The sequence below is a fragment of the Oncorhynchus keta genome, chromosome 35 (genome assembly GCF_023373465.1).
Source record: "Oncorhynchus keta strain PuntledgeMale-10-30-2019 chromosome 35, Oket_V2, whole genome shotgun sequence".
In the NCBI taxonomy this organism is placed as follows: Eukaryota; Metazoa; Chordata; class Actinopteri; order Salmoniformes; family Salmonidae; genus Oncorhynchus; species Oncorhynchus keta.
The window spans coordinates 37,889,266-37,916,161 of record NC_068455.1 but is presented as its reverse complement, the minus strand read 5'-3'; the positions used below and the strand labels follow the sequence as shown (position 1 = coordinate 37,916,161).

The 26,896-nt window shown below is 43.1% G+C and overlaps 2 protein-coding genes across 8 annotated transcripts in view; both read left to right on the top strand.

Moving 5' to 3' along the window:
• Positions 1–9,075, top strand: part of LOC118368473 (frizzled-3-like) — a 34,913-nt gene extending 25,838 nt beyond the window's left edge. For all 4 annotated transcript variants that reach the window (XM_035752600.2, XM_035752601.2, XM_035752599.2 and 1 more), the window contains 8 exons: positions 63–259; positions 541–1,006; positions 1,281–1,580; positions 1,697–1,948; positions 4,084–4,232; positions 4,992–5,103; positions 5,224–5,411; positions 5,722–9,075. In XM_035752600.2, the coding sequence (XP_035608493.1) occupies positions 63–259; positions 541–1,006; positions 1,281–1,580; positions 1,697–1,948; positions 4,084–4,232; positions 4,992–5,103; positions 5,224–5,411; positions 5,722–5,947 (1,890 nt within the window). In that variant the 3' untranslated portion in view covers positions 5,948–9,075. The remainder of the gene's footprint in view (positions 1–62; positions 260–540; positions 1,007–1,280; positions 1,581–1,696; positions 1,949–4,083; positions 4,233–4,991; positions 5,104–5,223; positions 5,412–5,721) is intronic.
• LOC118368474 (zinc finger protein OZF-like) overlaps positions 5,843–26,896 on the top strand; it is a 48,181-nt gene continuing 27,127 nt past the window's right edge. For 3 of the 4 annotated variants that reach the window (XM_052496963.1, XM_052496962.1, XM_035752602.2), the window contains exon 1: positions 15,844–16,021. In XM_052496963.1, coding sequence (XP_052352923.1) covers positions 16,019–16,021 — 3 coding nt within the window. In that variant the 5' untranslated portion in view covers positions 15,844–16,018. Of the gene's footprint in view, positions 5,987–15,843; positions 16,022–26,896 lie in introns of those variants that run through there. The other variant, XM_035752604.2, reaches the window with a different exon arrangement.

The following is a 26,896-nucleotide window of genomic DNA, read 5'->3' as shown; positions in this document are numbered from 1 at the left end:
GTGTATTTAGCAATCAGTCTCTCTCTTTCTCCATCCCTCCCTATCCCCCTCTCCTCCCTCAGCCCTTCCACCCCATGGTGAACCTGCAGTGTTCGGAGGACCTGAGGATGTTCCTATGTGCCCTCTACGCTCCAGTCTGTATGGAGTATGGCCGTGTGTCCATGCCCTGCCGAGCCCTGTGCCACCGCGCCAAGAGGGACTGCAACAAACTCATGGAGATGTTCGGTGTGACCTGGCCAGACGAGATAGAGTGTAGCAGGTACTGTTTGGGACCGTCCCTAGGTTGACCTTACAATAAAGATGCAGACCAAAGAATTAACTCTTAAGAGGATCTCTGCCTTTTGATTGACCATTAAGCGCTCACCCTGACCCTACCATAACCATTACCTACTCGCTCAACTATATCCTCTAAAAGGAAAGTAAAACGGACTGTCCAGACACCCTCGCTGACCAGAGACACCACAATTACTTACCACCACAACCCCAAACACATTTTGTTCATCTTGGCTCTCTCTCTCCCTCCCTCGCTCCCCCCCCCAGTTACCCAGACTGTGACGAGGCCTACCCCCGTACTGTGGACCTGCAAACCAGCGTGGACCCCACAGACATCTCTCCCATCTCCATCCAGAGGGACTACGGCTTCTGGTGCCCCCGCGAGCTCAAGATGGAGCCTGACCTGGGCTACTCGTTCCTGGGCACGCGCGACTGCTCGGCCCCCTGCCCCAACATGTACTTCCAGCGCTCGGAGCTCACCTTCGCCCGCTACTTCATCGGCGTGGTGTCTATCGTGTGTCTCGCGGCAACGCTCTTCACCTTCCTCACGTTTCTCATCGACGTCACGAGGTTCCGCTACCCCGAGCGGCCAATCATCTTCTACGCCATCTGCTACATGATGGTGTCACTGGTCTTCTTTCTGGGCTTCCTATTGGAGGACAGTGTGGCGTGCAATGCGGCAAACCCCGCCCAGTACCGGGCGGCCACCGTCACGCAGGGCTCACACAACAAGGTAGGTGACCCATCTGCTTAGTGATTGATTGATTAAATAATACCTTATTTTCTCTGATGTTCATGGCTACTAGTGTACATCAAAAAATGCAGAAATGATGTTCCCGGTACACATGTAAAACATTCTTCAGTCTTCTTCTCTAAGCCCTGTTCTCGTCTCCCTCTCTTCCTCTCTTCTTTTCTCTCCTCCTCTTCTCTTTTTCCTCTTCTCTTCTTCCTCTTCTCTTCTCCCCATCTCCTCTCTCTTCTCCTCTTTCTCTCTCTCTCTCCTCCAGGTGTGCTCTCTGTTCTTTATGGTGCTGTATTTCTTCACCATGGCTGGCAGTGTGTGGTGGGTCATCCTCACCATCACCTGGTTCCTGGCGGCCGTTCCCAAATGGGGCAGCGAGGCCATCGAGAAGAAGGCCCTGCTCTTCCACACCTGCGCTTGGGGCCTGCCCGGCTGCCTCACCGTGGCCCTGCTGGCTCTCAACAAGATTGAGGGCGACGGTGTGAGTGGGGTGTGCTTCGTAGGCCTCTACGACGTCACAGCGCTGCGCTGGTTCCTGCTAGCACCGCTCTGCCTCAACGTGGCGGTGAGCGTTCATTCTATTAATATTTATTTAACTAGCAATGTGAATAACTGAAGATGGCCCCTTTGACCAATAAGCCATGCTCTAATCTAAACTAGTCCCTGTCCATCTACCTCTAGGTGGGTGTATCTCTGTTACTGGTGGGCATCGTGGCACTGAACCGTGTGCGTATGGAGATCCCTCTGGAGAAGGAGAACCAGGACAAGCTGGTGAAGTTCATGATCCGTATCGGGGTTTTCTCTGTGCTCTACCTGGTACCTCTGCTCACGGTGATATCCTGCTACCTGTATGAACAGAGCAACAGGGCTGTCTGGGAGATCACCTGGGTCCAGGAGCACTGCAGAGACTACCACATACCCTGTCCCTACCAGGTAGCTGTAGCTGTGTGTGTGTGTTTGCCCGAACTCGCAATGCTCACTCGCTCACTCACTCTCTCTCTCTCTTCTCCCCTAGTTTACAGCTCCTATTACCTATTCCTCTCTGCTTCCCAAGTTCTGTAAAGTGCCCCACACACTAACTTTACTCTGCCTAACCCAACTTCACAGTATAAAGTTTCCTCCTCTGACTCCCAACCACTCTGTGCTTCCTCTTAATTAGTAAGCACTTGCAGTTAGGATGACCACATGTCCCGGATTGTGTGGGCAGTCACAAATTTTTTCCCACGTCTTGCAACCAAACAATAATTTTATCAACAAACACCAATAATTTGGGGTAAAAAGTCTATTTGTGCTGTATTTCAGTCAGACTTCACATTCACTAGCTAGGTTTCCATTGGCGACAGAGAATTTCATGAGAATATTCTAGAATCCACCAAACTGACTTAAAAATGAGTGCATGATGTCATAGTACACACAATGTACTTTTTCACTTAATGTTGATTTTTATTCGGTAAATGAAAACTTATCTTTCCATCGCATTTTTAACTCTACCGACAGTTTTGTCATGAAAACCTTTGCGTTAAATAGCAAACGTGCTTACTCTTGGCACGTGCGCTCTAGCCAACAGCTCTATGATAGTACAGTTAAACTAGTCTATATGAGATTATTATGGACAAGGGTGAGAATATTTGTATTTGTCAAATGGCAGTCAAGCATCGATCATCATGTCACCCGAATAAGACCCTCTATTTATTGGAAAGTAGTATCAAGCTTATTACTGTGCACTTTCACCACCCTGTGAAGTTCATCCTTTTATTCATGTAGGCTAGCTACACTGACCCGCGAATGTCCCGCAAAATCATTCCATTGTCCTGTATTTTGGTGTTTTAAATGTGGTCACCCTATCTGCAGTGTGTGTAGGTTGTTGAGAGTTAGCTGGGGGAAGGGAAAGAGGAATGATTGCTTCCTTCTCTCTCTTTCTCTCTCTGAGGGCTTGTTCAGTCACGCTTAGCTGGCCGTATTGTGTGATGCCTCTGTAATGGTTGTGGGAAGAGACGGGGAAGGGGGGAGGATAAGGTTGTTTTGTCATCGGGCACTAAATGAATAACAGAATGCAACACTTGTGCTCACTCACACTGTCTCTATTGGACACACACCGACCACACATAGATTACCAGTTGGTGAAAGCCTTTCATCTTCCCGGCCGATATCAATTGAAAGTGGATGTGCATCTGCCTCTGCAATAGAGAAGTTACGTTATTAAAAAAGTTGTGAAGAATGGACATTACTGCTGCAATAGTACTAATAATACTGTTTGCCTCTGTTTCTCTCTCTCTCAATTCAATTTCAAATGCTTTATTGGCATGACGGAAAATTATCAGGAAAAGCCTCCCCATGCAGTGAACCCCTCTGTATCTCATAGTCGCTCTGGAATTCCAATTTTGCTCCATGTCACCTGATCGCGCCCAAGGAGGTCCCTGCGTGTGTGTGTTTTAACCTCTGTGTGTGTGTGTGTGTGTGTCTGTTTGTGCAGTCAGTGTGTGTGTGGCACATTTTGATCGGTGATGCTGTTTATCGCCACAAGAGGGAGTTGTGTTTTTAGACGACAGGTAGCAACCCCGTCTGACTCTCTCTTACACACACACACACACACACACACACACACACGCTGGGTTGGCATGTGCAGAAGGGATGATTGTCTTTGGGCAGTGAGCAGTGCATTCGCTCTCTGTTAGGTTGAGTAGTTGTTTTGATCTGCCAGTGTTTCTGATCATACCCTTAACTTGCGTTCTAAATAGTAGGCATTTTGGGTATGTGAAAAAAGTATGTTTTATGGTATGTGCAATATTGAAAATGTAGTATGCTTTAAATGCCAGGATGTGAAACTCATGTTGGCATTCCATCCAGTAGAACTATTAAGGATGAGAATCAGCCGAGGGGACGCGCTGTACCAAAATGAACCCATTGCGTGAATCAACGCAATTGTGTTTTAGATGAGGCAATCTCAGTAGGATGACCCTAATGTGTTGTTTTAAAAAAAAAACAGTATGTTTAAAAAGTATGTAGTATTATTAGTACAAGCGAAGCAGTTTTTGTCAATTTTGTCACTCACCCCCCTCTCTGTCTAGGTTGAGCAGACCAGTCACCCAGATCTGACCCTGTTCCTCATTAAGTACATGATGATGCTGGTGGTGGGGATTCCTTCGGTTTTCTGGGTAGGCAGCAAGAAGACCTGCTTCGAATGGGCCAGCTTCCTACAAGGACGCAGACGCAAAGAGTAGGCAGAGAGAGTGTTTATGTTTGTGTGTCTGAAATTATGATGCCACGAGCAGCACCTCAGATATTGCGATGAGCGAAGTTTAGCCTCTCGTGTCAACACTCTTAGTTGTTGCGGAAATTGACCCACTATGCTGTTTACTTTGTGCACCTACATCATATCGCTGGTCCTACCTTAAATGTGTGTATTTCTAATTTCAAGCCGGTAAGTTGTCTACTTAGTAGTGTAGAACCACTCACTAGAAAATATAAAAATGAACATTTTGAGCAACGTGGATGTGAAAATGTCAATTTGGTATAAATTGCATAGGCTTAAAAGCCTTATTCCATCCTAGCACAAACACACGCACACACTTCCCATAACCCTAGTCTCCATGGTGATTAGGTTATTTTCTGCACCTGTTCTCCCACCCTCAATTACAGAACATTAACCCCTTCCTCCTCCTCCGCTCGCCCCAACCCTCTCTCCTTCCTTCATCTCTCCATCTCTTCTCTGCGTCTCTCCCACCCCTCTGCCTTCCCTCTTTCCCTGCCATCCTCCTTGTGTCACTCACTTTCTCTCCCCACTCTCTGCCATCCCTCCTCTTCTGCCTTGCCCCTCTCCCTCCTTCCCCCTCCACTCACTCCATGTCCTCTGATGCCTCACCCCTCTCACCCACCAACTCCTCCCTCCCTGCACACCTCCCTCCCCCTCTCCCTCACCCCCCTCCCCCTCTCCCTCCCCCCCCCTCCCCCTCTCCCTCACCCCTCCCTTCTGCAGTAGTGGGGTGAATGAGAGCAGACAGGTGCTCCAGGAGCCAGACTTTGCCCAATCTCTACTGAGAGACCCCCACACCCCCATCATCAGGAAATCACGGGGAACCTCCACCCAGGTAAGACTGGCACCATGACCTTGTCACCTCACATGTTTCTAACCGTAATAATAATGTTAGGGTGATATTACATAACTAATTCCTGTTTTTAATTCCTAATCCCCCCTCACCTCCCTCCAGGGCACCTCCACCCATGCCTCTTCCACTCACCTGGCCATTCTGGAAGAGCCTGATGACCCTAGACACGCCCCCGACGACCGTGGACCAATCCACTCTCTGGGCCACGCCTCCTCCATCCGCAGCAAGGCTGGCAGCATGCACAGCAAGACCAGTTACCATGGCAGCCTGCATCGCTCCCGAGATGGACGGTAGGAGAGGGAGTAAAGGAGGGAGGGTTGGCTACAGATGCCACATATGAGCAGTTTTTACAGTCAAAAATGATTACGTGATAAAACTGGAATCAGGCTTCCCTGTTTTAGGTATGGCCCCTCAAGAGATCCTCTGTCTGTATACAGCTTCTTATCCATCTGTTATATAACTGAGATAAAAGTGACTGGCTATATAAGACTTCATGAGTTTAGAGAGCATAGCTGACATACCTGCTGGTGTGGGTGCTGTACACAAAGTGCTGGGCTACTGAACTAACCTCTCCTTCCCCTCTCTTTCCTCAACCCCCAGCTACACCCCCTGTAGTTACAGAGGCGGCGAGGAGCAAACAATACACCCCCACAGCAGCATGCCTCACCTCGACCATCCGTTGTCCACTCACAGCAGCCTCCACCGACTGGAATCCCAATCACGGCACAGTAGCCAGCGTGATCTCGTCGTTGCCTCACCCACCTGTATCACCCACGGGACGAGCGGTGGCCGCGTCGCTAATGATGACGATGGAGCCAGCGCCTGACCAGAATCAGGAAATGTCATCACCGCGGAACAGGAAGTTGTGAGTTGTTGACCCGTTCCCCACCTTTGACAGACACATACGTTCCTCACATTCAGGAGGAGGGGTGTGAGGGGGTGTGGCCATCAGTTTAACTGACAAATGGATCACTCCTGGACAGCCTTTCACTGAGGTTGCTAATTAGCGAGATGCTAATTGCTAACCCTCAGTCAAGCAGTTGACATTGGACTGGGCTCCCTACGGAGAGACTGGTTACAGAGAGCCAGCCCACTATGGATGACGTGGGTTGTGTACCGGGGTTGCAACCAAAATTATTTTCATTCCATTTAACTGTTCCAACCAGAAAAATAAAGTTATGAACTGGTTTGAATCCCCCAAAAAGTATGTTTTATATAGGTCCTTTCTGTTCCTTTTTTAAATCTCCAAATTTTTTATTTTTTAAAAACATTTAGCTCGACATTAAATGACTTCACCAATGAATGGAGTAGGTATGCTATGTACATGCATTGGACAGACAAGTGTTGTGTAGTGTACGAGATGAGACTGAAATTTTGCGCGTGAGAAGAGTGCTGGGCATGAAGAGCTGGGCATCTTGTTGTTATGGCATACATTATCTGAATTAGGCCCACAGAATTATACCTACGGAGGAGGAGCTTCTATGAAGGAACTTTGAATGTCTTTGAACTTCAGAGAGTTGGGTTGACTAATGTTGAACCAGAGCTAGCCCTTGACCATGACTCGTTTCCATGACATTACACATAATTCCGCCTAGACCAGCGCTAGCGAGCTAGCGAACACGCTTGTGTGTGCAGAGCGGCACCAGAGATAAAATGTTTTTTTTAAACTGCATTTTGTAGTTAATAAATCCAATGTGAAACCTGATAACTATCCTTAACTACCATTGAACAAGTTAATCCATTGTTCTCTAATAAAAATATCTGAATAATTTTCGCTGGCAGGCAGGCAGACACTGGAATACGTTTCTGAGTGTCAAAGCGAGGGCTTTGCATAGGTGCTTGGTTGCATTTTTTTGTGGGACTGGAAAAAAAATGCCCGGAAAGTAAAAGAACATTATTAACCGGTTCCCATTCTTTTAAAATAACGGTTCTGATCCGGAACAGTATAGATCACTTTCGTTCTCGGTTCTGTCCCTTGAAATGTTTAGTTCTTTTACGGTTTTTGGTTCTGTTCCCTGAACTGGTTCCAACCCCTGGTTGTGTGTGTACTCTGATACACACAAAGCAATTAGGAGATGAGCTGTCAATGTCTGTGTTACGGTGCTCTTGTGCTGTGGCTGTGAAACTACTATTATTATTTTTTCTACTGTGAAGATTGGCTGTGAATACTGCTGAAAAGATGAGCGACGAGTATTTGTGTGCTTGCGTGTGTACATGCAGTGCGGTACATTAAACCGCGTTATACTCCCACCAGGTGGAGAAAAAGGAGAGGAACGTATAAGAGAGGAAGCGAAGAAAGCTAGGGGAGAAGGTGTAGCTTTGAAACAACCCTTAGGCACTCCTGTTTTCAAAAGGTCATTCCTTCACCTTGCCTTCGGATGGGCTCGGTGGAATTCATACCATATTGCTCCTGGAGTTCATTGGGAATAGTTTCAATTTGGCATTCAGAAAGCTACGGAAGAATGATCGGAAGGAAAGGGAGGGAGGGCGCTCAGTTTGCTGCTGCTCCAGGGCTTTGCAGAGGAATGTGTGGGGGACTTATTAAGGGGGGTGGGATTTGTGGGGAGGGGGGATGTACATAGTCTTTACTACTGACAAGAGGGCTCTGTGAAACGACAGAGGGCCTGTTCCCCCAACACTGGAATAAAGGACTACTAGAGGAATACACCGGGGAGGAGGAAAGGAGAGGGGGAAGAAAGAAAAATGTATTATAAGGGAAAGATGGCGCTTTGATCCTGTTTCTCTTTCTTGCGTTCTCTCTTTTTTTTCGTATCTGTCTCTCACTAATGCACATACAACTATGTAGTGCTCCCCATCATGGCCTTAGTGTTCTCATCACCACGAGGGACTTTTCTCACAACCCCTTAAAATCTCTCAGCCTACCTCACCTCTACCCCCAGCCTTACCTGTGAACACCACACACACCCACCACAATGTACAATAAACCCACCCTTGCCTCTAACCCAGCCTACCTCATCAGTCCAGAGGTACCTTCAACCATGCCTGCCTCTCCCCAGTCACCTGATTGCTGCTTCTGCTATTGTGTCTTAATATTTCACTGCTGCTCGTGTGTGTGTGTGTGTGTGTGTGTGTGTGTGTGTGTGTGTGTGTGTGTGGAAACTGTCTCCTGACTTCTACTTTGGTGTTTTTCCACCTAATGCTTCACCACAAGGAATTGCTCGTCAAGGACTTGTCCACTGGGCGCCTCAAGATACATGTGCTTCTGCCTGTCTGTCTTTCTGTTGTGTGTTGTTGAGCAAGGTAACATATTTTGGCATGTCTATCAGGGATTGGTTTTGTCAATTGCATTGTAAACAATTACATTATGAAGTTCCCATGTTTCCAGTACCATGTAAAAATGTAGGCTTACAGTAAAGAAAATTGACGGTGCTTGTGTGTGTAAAGAAGTGCTCTGCGTGTGGATTCAGACACTTAAATTCCCTTCTGTGCCTGCTTGTTTGTCTGACTGTGCTCCAGTTGCCTCCTCACTCTCACTCACCTTCAGTCGCCTAAGCTCTTGGCCTTAACTCTGGTCCTGGAGTGACCAGGTGTTGCAGGGTTTAGTTCCAACCAGGCACCATATCTCTTATCACCTCTCCAATTGAGTTAATTGATCGATATCTGATTGACTATATTTCACCTTCATGTCTCCTAGGTCTGAAGCAAAAAAAATGTCAACTCAAAAACCTGCAGCATTCCAAGACCCGGGTTTTCTACCCCCACACTAGGGGATTGGAACGATAGCTTACTCTGTATTCGGGATGAGGGAAATGTTGTACCTAGTTCCGCTTGCTCTCTCTCTGCTCTCTCTGTACATATCACAGCTTTCCTATAGGAAGAAAATAAAAGATAGAGCACTTTAACTGTGGTTAGCTCTGTCTGAATGTGTATAGATGTCAAGTACAGTTATAGAGTTATGCAAGAATTGAAATAAAGCTTTTTGTATGAAATGTGTTTGGGATCATTGGTTGGGGTGTGTCTGGGTAGAGATACTGTGGATATAATGATGAGATGCTTGTCTCTGCCCTAACAATGGGATATTTCGTGGTCCACAGAGCGGAACGGGGGTCTGTCAAGCTCCCGTCTATTCATCTCTTTGGATTTGGTGAATACATCTCGTAATTTTGAATACTTAAAAAAAAAAAATGTGTATTCGATGAGGGGTGTTGATGTCAACCGCCTGTATTCAATGGGGAGTGAGATGCCATGCTAGCTTCATGAATATGCAAAGACCGTCTTGACTTTAAACTCCAATTATGTTTTGTTTCCTCAGTAATCGAGTTGTCACGTGCATCACACATCAGTACACTGTGTGCAGCTCACACTCAAATCAAAATCAAATTTTATTTGTCACATACACATGGTTAGCAGATGTTAATGCGAGTGTAGCGAAATGCTTCTGCTTCTAGTTCCGACAATGCAGTAATAACCAACAAGTAATCTAGCTAACAATTCCAAAACTACTACCTTATAGACACAAGTGTAAGGGGATAAGAATATGTACATAAAGATATATGAGTGAGTGATGGTACAGAGCGGCATAGGCAAGATGCAGTATATACATATGAGATGAGTATGTAAACAAAGTGGCATAGTTAAAGTGGCTAGTGATACATGTATTACATAAAGATGCAGTAGATGATATAGAGTACAGTATATACATATACATTTGAGATGAATAATGTAGGGTATGTAAACATTATATTAGGTAGCATTGTTTAAAGTGGCTAGTGATATATTTTACATTTCCCATCAATTCCCATTATTAAAGTGGCTGGAGTTGAGTCAGTGTGTTGGCAGCAGCCACTCAATGTTAGTGGTGGCTGTTTAACAGTCTGATGGCCTTGAGATAGAAGCTGTTTTTCAGTCTCTCGGTCCCAGCTTTGATGCACCTGTACTGACCTTGCCTTCTGGATGATAGCGGGGTGAACAGGCAGTGGCTCGGGTGGTTGTTGTCCTTGATGATCTTTATGGCCTTCCTGTGACATCGGGTGGTGTAGGTGTCCTGGAGGGCAGGTAGTTTGCCCCCGGTGATGCGTTGTGCAGACCTCACTACCCTCTGGAGAGCCTTACGGTTGTGGGCGGAGCAGTTGCCGTACCAGGCGGTGATACAGCCCGACAGGATGCTCTCGATTGTGCATCTGTAGAAGTTTGTGAGTGCTTTTGGTGACAAGCCGAATATCTTCAGCCTCCTGAGGTTGAAGAGGCGCTGCTGCGCCTTCTTCACGATGCTGTCTGTTTGGGTGGACCAATTCAGTTTGTCTGTGATGTGTACGCCGAGGACCTTAACTTACTACCCTCTCCACTACTGTCCCATCAATGTGGATAGGGGGGTGTTCCCTCTGCTGTTTTCTGAAGTCCACAATCATCTCCTTAGTTTTGTTGACGTTGAGTGTGAGGTTATTTTCCTGACACCACACTCCGAGGGCCCTCACCTCCTCCCTGTAGGCCGTCTCGTTGTTGTTGGTAATCAAGCCTACCACTGTAGTGTCGTCCGCAAACTTGATGATTTGAGTTGGAGGCGTACGTGGCCACGCAGTCGTGGGTGAACAGGGAGTACAGGAGAGGGCTCAGAACGCACCCTTGTGGGGCCCCAGTGTTGAGGATCAGCGGGGTGGAAATGTTGTTGCCTACCCTCACCACCTGGGGGCGGCCCGTCAGGAAGTCCAGTACCCAGTTGCACAGGGCGGGGTCGAGACCCAGGGTCTCGAGCTTGATGACGAGCTTGGAGGGCACTATGGTGTTAAATGCCGAGCTGTAGTCGAAGAACAGCATTCTCACATAGGTATTCCTCTTGTCCAGATGGGTTAGGGCAGTGTGCAGTGTGGTTGAGATTGCATCGTCTGGACCTATTTGGGCGGTAAGCAAATTGGAGTGGGTCTAGGGTGTCAGGTAGGGTGGAGGTGATATGGTCCTTGAAGTCTCAAAGCACTTCATGATGACTGAAGTGAGTGCTACGGGGCAGTAGTCGTTTAGCTCAGTTAACTTAGCTTTCTTGGGAACAGGAACAATGGTGGCCCTCTTGAAGCATGTGGGAACAACAGACTGGGATAGGGATTGATTGAATATGTCCGTAAACACACCAGCCAGCTGGTCTGCGCATGCTCTGAGGGCGCGGCTGGGGATGCCGTCTGGGCCTGCAACCTTGGGAGGGTTGACACGTTTAAATGTTTTCCTCGTGTCGGCTGCAGTGAAGGAGAGTCTGCATGTTTTAGTTGCGGGCCGTGTCAGTGGCACTGTATTGTCCTCAAAGCGGGCAAAAAAGTGATTTAGTCTGCCTAGGAGCAAGACATCCTGGTCCGTAACTGGGCTGGTTTTCTTTTTGTAATCCGTGATTGACTGTAGACCCTGCCACATACCTCTTGTGTCTGAGCCGTTGAATTGAGATTCTACTTTGTCTCTATACTGACGCTTAGCTTGTTTGATTGCCTTGCGGAGGGAATAGTTACACTGCACTATCAGCTCAAACATAAATATCACTGTCATGTCTACCTCTGTTTTTATTGCTTTACTGGGATGCTTATCAATCAAGAATCCTATAAAAGTGGGGAAAAGGCCACATTAGCATATGTAGCCTAAGAAACAAGGTTCATGAAATCGATAACGTGCTAGTAACATAACATTCATATACTTACTATTTCTGAAACTCGGATAATACCTTTGACAATACAGCGGTATCAATACATGGTTTCAACATCTTCAGAAGAGACAGGAATGCCAATGGTGGATGTATTGCCGTGTATGTTCAGTCATATTTCTGTAAAGCTTAGAGAGGATTGCATGGCAAATGCTGTTGAAGTAATATGGCTTCAGGTTCACCTGCCTCACCTAAAGCCCATTCTTGTGGGAAGCTGCTATCGACCAAGTGCTAACAGTCAGTATCTGGATATTATGTGTGAAATGCATGATTGATGTATGTCATATCAAGAGATACTGTATATTTTCTTGGTGACCTAAATATTTACAGGCTTTCATCAAGCTGCCCACTCAAGAAAAAGCTTCAAACTGTAACCTGAACCAGGGTTGCAGGCATTGGTTATCAGTCAACCTACTAGGGTATTTACAAACAGCACAGAAATGAAATCATCCACATGTATTGATCACATCTTTACTAATGCTGCTACTCTATAGCAGTATAAACATCCATCGGTATGATATTGTAGCCATATCTAGGAAAACCAATGTTCCAAAGGCTGGGTCTAAGAGGTCATTAAAATCAGTTTTGTAGTGATTCCAATGTTGAAGATGTAAAGAACATTTTCTGGTCTGGGGTGTGTAATGAGGAGCAACCAGATGCTGCACTTGACACATTTATGAAATTGCTTATTCAGGTTACTAATAATCATGCACCCATTTAAGAAAATGAATGTAAAAACTGTTAAATCCCTATGGATTGATTGATGAGGTATTGAAAAAGTGTATGGTTGAGGCAAAATGAATGTTAAATAAGTCTGGCTGCACAGCTATTTGGCAAATGTGACTAAACTGAACAAAAATAAGAAACTGTACTATGAAACCAAGAAATTATATAAAGAATGCTAGTATAAAGCATTGGAGCACTTTAAATGAAATTTTAGGATTTTATTTTTACTAGATACAATGCTATTTCACAGTAAACAAATTAAAAACAGATTTTCAGCACGCTTATAAGGAAGGCCATTCAACATGTACGGACGGCACTTACACAAATGTCTGATTGGCTTCGAGAAATTGATAAAAAGATTGTGGGAGCTGTTTTGTTAGACTTTAGTGCAGCTTTTGACAATGTCGATCATAATCTGCTGCTGGAAAAACACGTGTTATGGCTTTACATCCCCTGCTATATTGTGGATTGAGAGTTCCCTGTCTAACAGAACACAGAGGGTGTTCCTTTAATGTAACATAATCCAGGTAGAGTCAAGCATTCCCCAGGGCAGCTGCCACTTACCTTTTCAATCTTTACTAATGACATGCCACTGGCTCGGAGTAAAGCCTGTGTGTCTATGTATGATGATGAACACTGTTCACTTCAATCTACCACAGCAAGTGAAATTACTGCAAAACTTAACGAGCTGAAGTCAGTTTCAGAATGGGGGACAAGATATGTTAGTCCTAAATATAAAAAATATAAAAGCATTGCATTTGGAGAAAGTCATTCACTAAACCATAAACCTCAAGTACATATTGTAATGAATAATGTGGAGATTGAGCAAGTTGAGGAGACCAATTGCTTTGAGTAAACCCTGCATTGTTAACTGTCATGGACAAAACACAATGATGCAATGGTATGTAAGATTGGTAGAGGTCTGTCCATGATAAAGCTCTGCCTTAACAACACTATCAACAAGGCAGGTCCTACAGGCCCTAGTTTTGTCACACCTGTATTGTTGTCCAGTTGTATGGTCAGGTGCCACAAAGAGGGATTTAGGCAAATTACAATTGGCACAGAACAGGGCAGCACTGCTGGCCCTTAAATGTACACGGAGAGCTAACAATAATTTGCATGTCAATCTCTCCTGGCTCAAAGTAGAGGGGAGATTGACTTCGCTACTTGTATTGACATGTTGAATACACAGAGCTGTCTGTTTAATAAGGATCTGCCCCTTTTTTTCAACTTTGACCTAAAATGGCATACCCAAATCTAACTGCCTGTAGCTCAGGCCCTGAAGCAACGATATGCATTTTCTTGGTACCATTTGAAAGGAAACTTTAAAGTTTGTGGAAATGTGAAATGAATGTAGGACAATATAACACATTAGATCTGGTAAAAGATAATGCAAAGAAAATAAAGACGTTTTTTTTATTCTGGTACCATCTTTGAAATGCAAGAGAAAGGCCATAATGTATTATTCCAGACCAGGTGCAATTTAGATTTTGGCCACTAGATGACAGCAGTGTATGGGCAAAGTTTTAGACTGATCCAATGAACCATTGCATTTCTGTACAAAATGTTGTATCAAGACTGCTCAAATGTGCCTAATTTGTTTATTAATAACTTTTCATGTTCAAAACTGTGCACTCTCCTCAAATAATAGCATGGTATTATTTCACTGTAATAGCTACTGTAAATTGGACAGTTAAGCTTTTTGCCAATTTCAGATCTGCCTATGTCCTGGGAAATGTTCTCGTAGGCTAATGCGATTAAAATGCATATTGACGAACTTTGTAAACAGCTAAATATCAAGCCATACAGCACTCCTTCCGTGGCCTCCAACTGCTCTTAAACGCTAGTAAAACCAAATGCATGCTTTTCAACCGATCGCTGCCTGCACCCGCATGCCCGACTAGCATCACCAACCTGGATGGTTCCGACCTTGAATATGTGGACATCTATAAGTACCTAGGTGTCTGGCTAGACTGCAAACTCTCCTTCCAGACTCATATCAAACATCTCCAATCGAAAATCAAATCAAGAGTCGGCTTTCTATTCCGCAACAAAGCCTCCTTCACTCACGCCGCCAAGCTTACCCTAGTAAAACTGACTATCCTACCGATCCTCGACTTCAGCGATGTCATCTACAAAATGGCTTCCAACACTCTACTCAGCAAACTGGATGCAGTCTATCACAATGCCATCCGTTTTGTCACTAAAGCACCTTATACCACCCACCACTGCGACTTGTATGCTCTAGTCAGCTGGCCCTCGCTACATATTCGTCGCCAGACCCACTGGCTCCAGGTCATCTACAAATCCATGCTAGGTAAAGCTCCGCCTTATCTCAGTTCACTGGTCACGATGGCAACACCCATCCGTAGCACGCGCTCCAGCAGGTGTATCTCACTGATCATCCCTAAAGCCAACACCTCATTTGGCCGCCTTTCGTTCCAGTACTCTGCTGCCTGTGACTGGAACGAACTGCAAAAATCGCTGAAGTTGGAGACTTATCTCCCTCACCAACTTCAAACATCAGCTATCTGAGCAGCTAACCGATCGCTGCAGCTGTACATAGTCTATTGGTAAATAGCCCACCCATTTTCACCTACCTCATTCCCATACTGTTTTTATACTGTTTTTATTTATTTACTTTTCTGCTCTTTTGCACACCAATATCTCTACCTGTACATGACCATCTGATCATTTATCACTCCAGTGTTAATCTGCAAAATTGTAATTACTACCTCCTCATGCCATTTGCACACATTATATATAGACTCCCCCTTTTTTTCCTACTGTGTTATTGACTTGTTAATTGTTTACTCCATGTGTAACTCTGTGTTGTCTGTTCACACTGCTATGCTTTATCTTGGCCAGGTCGCAGTTGCAAATGAGAACTTGTTCTCAACTAGCCTACCTGGTTAAATAAAGGTGAAATAAATAAAAATAAAAAGCTAGGCTTCCTCTATAGAAACATGACATTTTTGTCCTCTATAAATAGAAGACAAATTGTGCATGCTACTTTTATGTCTGTTATAGATTATGGGGATATTATTCCCCAGACTTCTGGTGGCATGGCTTGTGGGGTATGCATGGGTGTCCGAGTTGTGTGCTAGTAGTTTATATGCAGAGACCTAATTAATTTGAGAACCATCTAAGCTCATAAGTGCAAGATGGTAGAGAGGACGCACTTAATGTGTTGTGAAATGTATTTTAATGTTAAAATAATGTATCATAAACACTATACAAAAGGCTTCCATCAACCATCCACACTTCAGTCCAGTAGGTGGCGGTAAAGCATCACAAGCCATGCCAACCGACACGCTTCTCCCCAGAAGAAAAATAAGGTTCGGAGCATGCGCAGAATGCTTTTCATTTCGTGGCCTCGCCAGAGCGTTCATAGAGATAGTATACCTCAGTGAGCCAGAGAGGTTTCAAACTTTAATTTGGATAGTATTACGCACCTCACAACATAACTAGCTACAAACGTGAAACGACCCTTCAAAAAAAGGAGGGAAAAAAGGATACAGCTAATTCAATAACATGGTAAGCAAACAGCATATTTAGCCCGTTTTGTGCCAACACAGCAACAGTTTCCGTTCGTCTTTGCAAGATTATGGTTCGCTTGCGTTAGCTAGCTTCAGCATGAGATTATGGCTACGTACAGTTAACGTTAGTTCATGTAGCTACAGTAATGCTTTGCGTCTTCCTCCGCTTTAAATAGCGACTGCACCTAAAAGCTACTTCTTGTTTTGAAAGTGGCCTATGAGTCAAACATTCATTCTAGTGTCAAAATTGACTAAGTGTAAGTAGTATAATGTTGGTAATAAAGTGAGTCGTTCAAAACGGAGATTTGCGAGATGATGGGAAGCAATGGTAGGTAACGGAATGAAGGGTATGCAACAGTTGTCTTTGGGTTGCCCAATAGAGGCTCTAACACTGAGCTAGATGCTACATCCAGGAACGGTATAGCATTCAGCTCAAGTTAAATGCTGCATAGTTTCTGGCTCAGATGCCATGTTCACGACAACTTGGAACTCTGCATAATACAAGGTCAAATCATAACCTCTGATCTTCAGGTCGGAAAGTAGGAGTTCTAGAAAGAGGCCCAAGTTGGATGACCGTTCAAATCGATTTTTCCTATTCGGAGCTAGTTTTTTTACCCCCAAGTTACCGGTTCTGAACGCTCGGGTGTCGGGAGTTTTCTGAGCTCGCAGTTGTTTTGAACACAGCATGAGTTACAATATATTGCATACAATCCGGCTCAGTTACATTCAGCCTCCATAGATTGACCACATTTTAAAATGGAGAATGCAAGACAAAAGGGTGATATTGCAGGACAGTTACATTTCCATCTTATTGGCGCCTGATTTTACTGCGAATATTCTGAAACCCGCATAAAAACAATATGCGCGTTTACCGACCAGAGATGTTTCCATAAAATGTGCTTTTTGCGCATAAAGGCCTGTCCGTGATTTTTTTAAATGTAACCTTTATTTAACTAGGCAAGTCAGTTAAGAACAAATTCTTATTGATAATGACGCCTACCAAAAGGCAAAGGACCTCCTGCGGGGATGGGGTCTGGGAATAAAAATATATGTAAATAAAAATATAGGACAACACACACATCGCGACGAGAGACAACCCTACAGAAAGAGACCTAAGATGACAACATAGCATGGCAGCAACACAACATGGCAGTAGCACAAAACAGGGTACAAACATTGTTGGGCACAGACAACAGCACAAAGGGCAAGAAGGTAGGGACAACAATACATCACGCAAAGCAGCCACAACTTTCAGTAAGAGTGTCCATGATTGAGTCTTTGAATCAAGAGATTGAGATACAACTGTCCTGTTTGAGTGTTTATTCCAGCTTGTTCCAGTAGCTAGCTGCAGGGAACTGAAAAGAGGAGCAACCCAGGGATGTGTGTGCTTTGGGGACCTTTTAACAGAATGTAACTGGCAGAACGGGTGTTGTATGTGGAGGATGAGGGCTGCAGTAGATATCTCAGATGGGGGGAGTGAGGCCTAAGACGGTTTTATAAATAAGCATCAACCAGTGGGTCTTGCGACGGGTATACAGAGATGACCAGTTTTCAGAGGAGTATAGAGTGCAGTGATGTGTCCTATAAGGAGCAATGGTGGCAAATCTGATGGTAAAGAACATTAGCTGCTTGAGAGGACCCGATAGAGGAAACCAAGTCTAGGTTTAACTTTAGCCTGCAGCTTTGATATGTGCTGACAGGACAGTACCATCTAGCCATACTCCCAACTACTTGTATATGAGGTGACTGCCTCAAGCGCTAAACCCTCAGAGGTAGTAATCACACAAAAAAACATTTGTTTTGACGTAGTGTACATAAAAATAACTTTTGTGGTTACAATAGAAAATACATGTTAATGGGGTTTCATTACATTTTCAAGACATTAATGAGCGAGCTAGGATGGACGCAGTCAATATAACTATTTGTTTAGCACTTTTGAAATGTACAGCGACAGAATTCAGAACATGGACCGTTCTTAGTGTTCTCACTGTACACCAAGTCAGAACCCTAGGATAAATAAAGGAGGCACATAAGCAGACAATGAAAGCTCTAACAATATTTGATGATTACATTTCTCTAAAACAGGTTATAGGCTACATGTGCACCAGCAAGTCAGAACAGTAGGTGAAATTAAGAGGGGTAAATAAACCAAATTATTAGGGTGAGGCACATGGGCTACTAACATCTTACTACACAACATACACTTAGTATTACTTTCTTAGCTACAGTACACATATCTCCCTGGCATATTACATAACTCAATTTTATAAATATATATAAAATTTAGTTAATAAAGCCACACACAAACATGGTCTCTTTTGCTTTCTTGAGTAAGGCAGCTCCAACATGCAGGTGTTTCAGCCTAGCTCAGTGCATTCTGTGGTGGTGGGGCAAGCCAGCAGTAAATATGGAGCATTGCACTGTGATTGACTCAGTGTTCTGTCACTAATAGGGACACCTCGTCACCGCCAAGTCTATGGGTAAAGCTAGAAAATTCTAGCCCCTTGGTTGCTGACATAGAGTTACATTAGAAGTGCCCATCCAAGAAGGCTCAAGGTCATTGGCCATAGATAAAATGACACCAAATCACGTTGTGTGTACAGTAGCTTTGATAGGACAGACATCATGCTTTCAAAATCTTAGCTAGCAGTCATCATCATGAATCAAGTGAACAATCTACTAGAAAATACTTTTTAATCCTTGTCATATGGTGAAATAATGGCGTGAAATTATAGACAACGTATCGGTGCTCATCGGCCATTGGACATAAACATTACACAACAGTTGGAAATCACAAATTCAACCATGAGTAGTTTGGAAGGAATCCGTGAGAGTGGCGAATGTTAACTGCAAGCATTGCAAAGCAATCACTAGCCTGCTATTCAGTGTGTGTATATGTATGTATGTATGTATATATATATATATATATATATATATATATATATATATATATATATATATACATTTATTTTTACATTGTTTACATACTGATATGTGACACGTGTCATTACCAAAATAACATGCAAAATAGGCCAGCCCCACCTGCCCTGAATGACGCGTTGTCACTGACAAGATACCCTGTATTGATGCATGGACCGGTTTGGGTTTTTTACCTTTACCTTCTGTAACGGTATTTCAATGTTTGGTTTGTTAAATGTGACATTGAACTCAGGCGGATGTAATGTCCGTTTTTATAGTTTACTCCGTTCGCTACTTGAGTCGTCTTTCCGCTTCCCAACCCAGGCCGTGCCCTGTCACTCAAGGAAGGAGCAGTTACTCGACCACGGAGTCACAAGCACTTTCTTGCCGTTCACTCTGCATGGTCAGATAGATGTAACAAGATGTTGGTGAAAACAATGCTGCTTTCCACAAGTACACTATTCGTTTTTGTATCTAAATGTCTGCTAGTTTGTTGTGACTATTGTTAGCCACGAATCTCTAGTTGTCTGGCTAGCTAGTTTGCTAAATCGGCGCAAACGTAGGTGGCTGGTGCTGGTGTAGGCCTAGATAAGCATATTGTTTGCAATGGTATCTTAAATCAGAGAGGAATAAGTGAAACATGAATATGTTAGCTTAGCTAGCTACATGAGGTAAGAACATGGAATGTAACATCTAATTAGGGTCCCCTGGAAACAATGGGGAACTTCAAGGTCTCAGAGCAAGTGATGTCACTGATTGAAACGCTATTTAGCGCGCACCGCTAACTCAGCTAGCCGTTTCACATCCGTTACACCTATATGCAGCCCTGCGTGGTACAGTGTGGAAATGATAACAAAAGTGCAAGAAATGCAGACATTTTAGAAAATGCTGAACGTTATTTTAGTTTGAAGTTGGATTGAACAGTATAAAACAATCAGAAAGCCCCATTGAAATCACTTATTTCTGTTGCCACCCAAGTGTCATAAACTACTCAAAGCATATTTAGAACTTTAATTAATCCAAAACATAAAATATCGTCAAAAATAAGAGAGATATTGTGATATGATGTTTTGGCCATATCGCCCAGCCCTAGATTATTATGGGCAAAATGTATTTTAATTTGTCAAATGGCAGCAAAGCACTGATCATCATGTCACCAGAATAAGACCCTCTATTTATTGGAAAGTAGTGTCAAGCTTATTACTGTGCACTTTCACCACCCTGTGAAGTTCATCGTAATTTATTTAATTTGTTGCCAAGAAACTGCATGCTTTCCGAGTCGTAGTGGGTGGGCCACACAATACATTTGCGTAACTCCAATTGACTTCTATATGATGGTTCTTATATCAATATTTGATCATAAAAGCATTCCACATAATTAATTTTACCGACACAAAATCCCACCTTGTAAAGCATAATTTCTTTTGCCGACATTTGGAATGTTTACCAACATATTTCCATCAAGCTTTTTGTGACTTTTTTTTTAATCCGACATGTACTTTACTCGCGTGAAAAGGTTGGATGGAAACCTGGTTAGTGTAGCCTACATAAATACAAAATGTTGTCAACATTCTTCACATTTTACTGCTGAAATGTCCTGACTCCATCTGCATGCCAATCATTTCACCTCAATCAGTTTCATGTGAAGTTGCATTTAGATCTTCAATTACTTTTTGGTGAGCATATTAGCGATGATGGTGTTAACTACGGTTGTGGTGGTCACAACATTTTGTCAGCCGGTGATTGTCATGCAAATAACTGTCTCACATACCATTAATTAACATAAACACGTTTAGCATCTCCTGACCTTTTGATACATCTACATTTTACAAAGTAAAATCCATTTAATATAGCCAACACAGTTCTTTTAGCATTATTGTATATTATTTTATAGTATGAAGAATACAATTGAACATAGCTGAATAAAATAAAAAGGATATTTTCTCCAAATTATTTCAGCGGGATTGCACACATGCAGCTGTTCTGTGTTGATCTTTGCAACTTTAGTTGTGATACAAACGTTAGGCTATATGCTTTGATTTTTAATACATTCTAAGGTTGCATGATGCAACTCTAATGATGATTTGAGAAATGTTGCATGAAAGGCATGGCCTCTGCTTTGTTTCTTGCACAGGCTGCACACACTTCATCAGTCTCTGTCAAAATATGACAAGCACTTGATAATATTCTCACCCATCAAACAATTTAATTTAATCTGGTCTTTATATATAGCCTATAGGTGGAATAATGTTTTATTTAGAATGGCCCACAAAATAACTAATCCGTAGCCTGCATTCGAATAGCGAGTGGATGTTACGCTTGTTTTAATATGCCAGCATAGGCAGCGTGTCCAAAAGGCTAGGGGAATGTAAGCTTTTCCTAAACTAAATTGAATAAAGTTTCCAAAATTATATAGCCTTTAATAGCCTACTCCCATCTATACAGAAATACAATAATTCAAAATAGGCTACTAAAACATGATTTGGCCACAGAGGATCATTTAGCTTATTTTTAAATCTTATTGCCTACAGTTGGAAGGAAAGGCAGCGCATGCAATTTAGGTAGATTATTGTTGAGTTGCGACTGTCTGTGAAAAGTAGAGGCCAAAGCAGGCATATCACAATATTTCTAAATGCAATTGCAGAAAAACATAGTTATTGTTGTAAAGAGAAGACAACTAAAATACATTAGTCTTTTCATTATCAAAATTCTCAATTGAATTGAGCAAACAACAGTATAGTCTATTTTATTGGCGCCAGCGGAGAGGATCGGCAATGTCCCCTGTGAGTGCTCACTGAGCATATTCACTGTTTATCATTGTTGGGTCAGGGCTCCTTAAGTTGTTTTTTTTTTTTACAATATTTTCCTCCTCCATTTTAGATGGATGCCAGATTCCACTTGTCTCCCCTTCTCGTAGGCATGTCATATGCACCACATTGTTTTTTTTTTAAAGGTTTGTCAGTGTCAGCAGAGTAGGCTACCCTGTAATTTGTCATATTAAAAAAGATTCTGCTAATGTCTCCAGTCATGTAAAGTGTAGTAGAATTGCATGAAATGTGTTTATAAAAGGCCCCATTTTTTCCATGCTAAGAAAGAACGTATATGATATACCCTAGGCCTATACGCACTTAGCCATGTCTTTTTTGTTGTTGTTACGAACAGTGATTGAGTTATATTATTAGTCTAAATTATCACGATCGAAATCTAATCATGTTAGGAATACTAGGCTATTTTACACAAGTCTGCAATGTGATAATGCATGCAATGCTTTTTTATAAAGGTGCATATTTATGGTGAAAATTGGCTTCTCCAAACTTGAAACTCACGCGTGCTATGTATGCCAGGTTGTAAAGCAGATTTAATGTGCTTCATTTTAAGAATTGAGCAATAAATATATCTACACGAGATGGCTGGGATCCTCTTTTAAATAGTTGCCTGTCAAAACTCTGTTTTCACATGCCATTGGTCAATGACTGGGCTTATAAGAACACGTTTCACTAGGCCCTGTAGGCTATGTGCTCTCTAACCGTGTTCCGGGGGTCTTAGGCCTATACGTTACCTTTTTGAGTTATTTGGCCACTTTAGTAGTCACTATGATTTGAAAAAGGCATGCTGTTTCTTGCCTTACTGCACATGCTGGGCATCATTACATTTGACAATTTTTCATTTGACTTTTCTCCCCAATTTCGTGGTATCCAATTGGTAGTTAGTCTTGTCTCATCGCTGAAACTTCTTTACGGACTCATTAGAGGTGAAGGTTGAGAGCCGTGCATCCTCCGAAACACGACCCGCACTGCTTCTTGACACAAGGCCCGCTTAACCCAGAAGCACCTATGTGTAGGAGGAAACACTGTACACCTGGTGACCGTGTCAGCGTGCATGCGCCCGGTCCGCCACAGGCGTCGCTAGAGCGCGATGGGACAAGGACATCCCGGCCTGCCAAACTCTCCCCTAACCCGGACCACACTGGGCCAATTGTGCGCCACCCCATGGGTCTCCCGGGCGCGGCCAGCCCGGACAGAGCCTGAACTCGAACCAGAATCTTTAGTGGCACAGGGATGCAGTGCCGTAGACCACTGTGCCGCTCGGGAGGCCTGCCCATTGGGGAGTAGCAGCAATGAAACGATTGTACCGTAATTGGATCACATTTGGATATCATGAAATTGGGAGAAAAATTGTGTAAAATTTAGTGTCTGAAATTAATTCCAGAAAGTTGTTAGTCTCAGCCTCTTCCCTGGGTAAAACCATATCTAAGAACCAGTGTTGTACTGTATTACTATGGGGTGGCATAGGTCAACACACTTATCCCTCTACAGCTACATATACAGTGCATAGTGAGACCCCTTGACTTTTTCCACATTTTGTTACGTTACAGCCTTATTCTAAAATTGATTAAATAAACAAAAAACCTCCTCATTCTACACATACTACCCCATAATTATAAAGTGAAAACAGGTTTTTAGAAATGTTTGCAAATGTATAAAAAATGAAAAACATACCTTATTTACATACAGTTGAAGTCAGAAGTTTGCATACACAAATACATTTAAACTCAGTTTTTCACAATTCCTGACATTTAATTCTAGTAAATATTCCATGTCTTAGGTAAGTTAGGATCACTACTTTATTTTAAGAATGTGAAATGTCAGTATAATAGCAGAGTGATTTATTTCAGCTTTTATTTCTTTAATCACATTCAGAAGTTTACATACACTCAATTAGTATTTGGTAGCATTTCCTTTAAATTGTTTAACTTGGGTCAAAGTTTCAGGTAGCCTTCCATAAGCTTCTCACAATAAGTTCTCCTGACAGAGCTGGTGTAACTGAGGCAGGGTTGTCTTGACTTTTGCCTTATGGCAAGGTGCTCCATCATGCTGGAAAAGGCATTGTTCACCACCAAACTGTTCCTGGATCGTTGGGAGAAGTTTCTCTCGGAGGATGTGCTGGTACCATTCTTAATTCATGGCTCTGTTCTTAGGCAAAATTGTGAGTGAGTCCACTCCCTTGGCCGAGAAGCTACCCCACACATGAATGGTCTCAGGATGCTTTACTGTTGGCATGACACAGGACTGATGGTAGCGCACACCTTGTCTTCTCCGGACAAGCATTTTTCCAGATGCCCCAAACCATCGGAAAGGGGATTCATCAGAGAAAATGACTTTACCCCAGTCCTCAGCAGTCCAATCCCTGTACCAAAGTGGCTTCTTTGCTTCCCTTCTTGACACCAGGCCATCCTCCAAAAGTCTTCGCCTCACTGTGCGTGCAGATGCACTCACACCTGCCTGCTGCCATACCTGAGCAAGCTCTGTACTGGTGGTGCCCCAATCCCACAGCTGAATCAACTTTAGGAGACAATCCTGGAGCTTGCTGGACTTTCTTGGGTGACCTGAAGCCTTCTTCACAACAATTGAACCGCTCTCCTTGAAGTTCTTGATGATCCGATAAATGGTTGATTTAGGTGCAATCTTACTGGAAGTAATATCCTTGCCTGTGAAGCCCATTTTGTGCAAAACAATAATGACGGCACATGTTTCCTTGCAGGTAACCATGGTGGACAGAAGAACAATGAATTCCAAGCACCACCCTCCTTTTGAAACTTCCAGTCTGTTATTCAAACTCAATCAGCATGACAGAGTGATCTCCAGCCTTGTCTTCGTCAACACTCACACCTGTGTTAACGAGAGAATCACTGACATGGTGTCAGCTGGTCCTTTTTTGGCAGGGCTAAAATGCAGTGGAAATGGGTTTTGGGATTCAGTTCATTTGCATGGCAAAGAGGGACTTTGCAATGAATTGCAAGTCATCTGATCACTCTTCATAACATTCTGGAGTGCAAATTGCCATCATACAAACTGAGGCAGCAGATTTTGTGAAAATTCATATTTGTTTAATTCTCAACTTTTGGCCACTACTGTATACTGTAGCTACTAATACAAAGCACCGGGATACATTTTTCAACTAATGTTTACTTGACAATACTTTCTTTGTTCCCGATTCGGAAGTAGCTTGTCTCTTTATAAATGTCTGAACAGTTTCAATTAGGAACTGAAAATTAATTAAAATATGAAATCCACTTTTTGTACAGTGAGAAATGCCTCTTGCATGTGTTTGGGTCACATGGCTGCATTGCTTAGAACTGATAGTTCCTGCAAATATGTTGGGAAGTGCGAGATGCCCTCCAGCTAAAATGGTGAGGGAACTCCTCACGAATATGAACTTTTTATTGGAGTTCCACCTGCAACTAGAAACGGGCATTTCAGAATTGATAACGAAGAAAGTAATACCAAGTAAAAATTGGTCTAGAATTTGCTGTTTACCCTTAACACTAGCAGCATATCAACAGCCATCCACAATCTGTAACAGCTTATGTTGCACTACTTCATATGATTTATTAGCTAGCTAACGTTAGGTTGCTAGTAGTGAAGCACCGATATCCAATATTTTCCTTGCCAAAAAAAAAATGATACCCTTATTTACAATTTTAGCGGCCTTTTAAGCATTCTAGTATAGTTAAATAGTTAACACACAAGGATGCAGCGGTCTAAGGCACTGCTTCTCAGCGCAAGAGGCGTCACTACAGTCCCTGGTTCAAATTCAGGCTGTAACATCCGGCCGTGATTGGGAGTCCCATGGTGCGGCGCACAATTGGCCCAGCATTGTCCAGGCCGTCTTTGTAAATAAGAATTTGTTCTTAACTGACTTGCTTAGTTAAATAAAGGTTGCACACATACACCACACTGACCAAAAAGTTATTTTGTTGGCATTTACGTATGTCTCCATTACCAGTAAAACATAATCAAAACCTATTTGTTTTGTTTTTCATTTGTTCAGTCATTTCATTCTCAACCAAGATTTCAATGGAATGCCGTTTGTCTTTGCCTGTCATAAAAAAACGATACAATTCAAATAACACTATTTGACATGTCAAATAATGCGACATCTGTTTTTAGTTAGCTAACTATATAGCTGGGTGTCATCTAAAATAACCGTCATTTATAAGACATTTCTTATTTGATTAATGGTGGTCGGACCCATCTGTGAAGCTAACCACAATAAGGATTAGCCACAATAGTGGACTTTGCGGTTCACCTTCAAAATAAAAGTATGGCATAATTCTATTTGTATTCATTTGCATTACTGTGAATTACATACTTTTATTTTGAAGGCAACCCGCAAATTCCACTATTGTGCCTAATCCTTATTGTGGCTTGCGGTCAGCCTCACTAGCCAGATGAAGCCAGCTGGCTGCTTATAACGTTAGCTTTGGGCAACAGGGTTAAGTAGCTGGCTAGCTATTTAATCTCATGAACCGAAGTTCAATTTCAATAGGCGAACAACAAGTGGCTACCTAGCTAATACTTACTCACAAGGATTCCTAAATCATAGCTAAGAATAATGAAAATGACTGCAGGTTCTACTGGTCATTGTTGCAGGCTGGTTGTATTTGTGCTAGCTAGTTACTAAGCTAAAGCTAGTCACCCCAGAAGTTGCGGTCGAAAAAATGATGCTTTATTACCAACGCGGTATTGTAAACACATCGTTTGCGGCCAGTGTTTGCTTGTTTGCAGGTTTTTTTGTACAGGTTTGACTGTGCTACTGTATCTTTTTTTTCACACGCAAAGACATAAATGGCGTTCCATAGTATGTATGAGGTGAAGCTAATAGCAGTGATGCTATTACTGTGTAACTCTAGTAGGGCAACATCTGAAAAATAGCGCACTTGGTAGTGTGTACCGTTGCTCGACCAGTCGGCGGAAGCCAACATTGCCAACAGCAGAGAATGGTTGATTGTCAAGGGCAATGAATCCCATTATCCGCCTGGGGCGGCAGGGTAGCCTAGTGGTTAGAGCGTTGGACTAGTAACCGAAAGGTTGCAAGTTCAAATCCCCGAGCCGACAAGGTACAAATCTGTCGTTCTGCCCCTGAACAGGCAGTTAACCCACTAGGCCGTCAT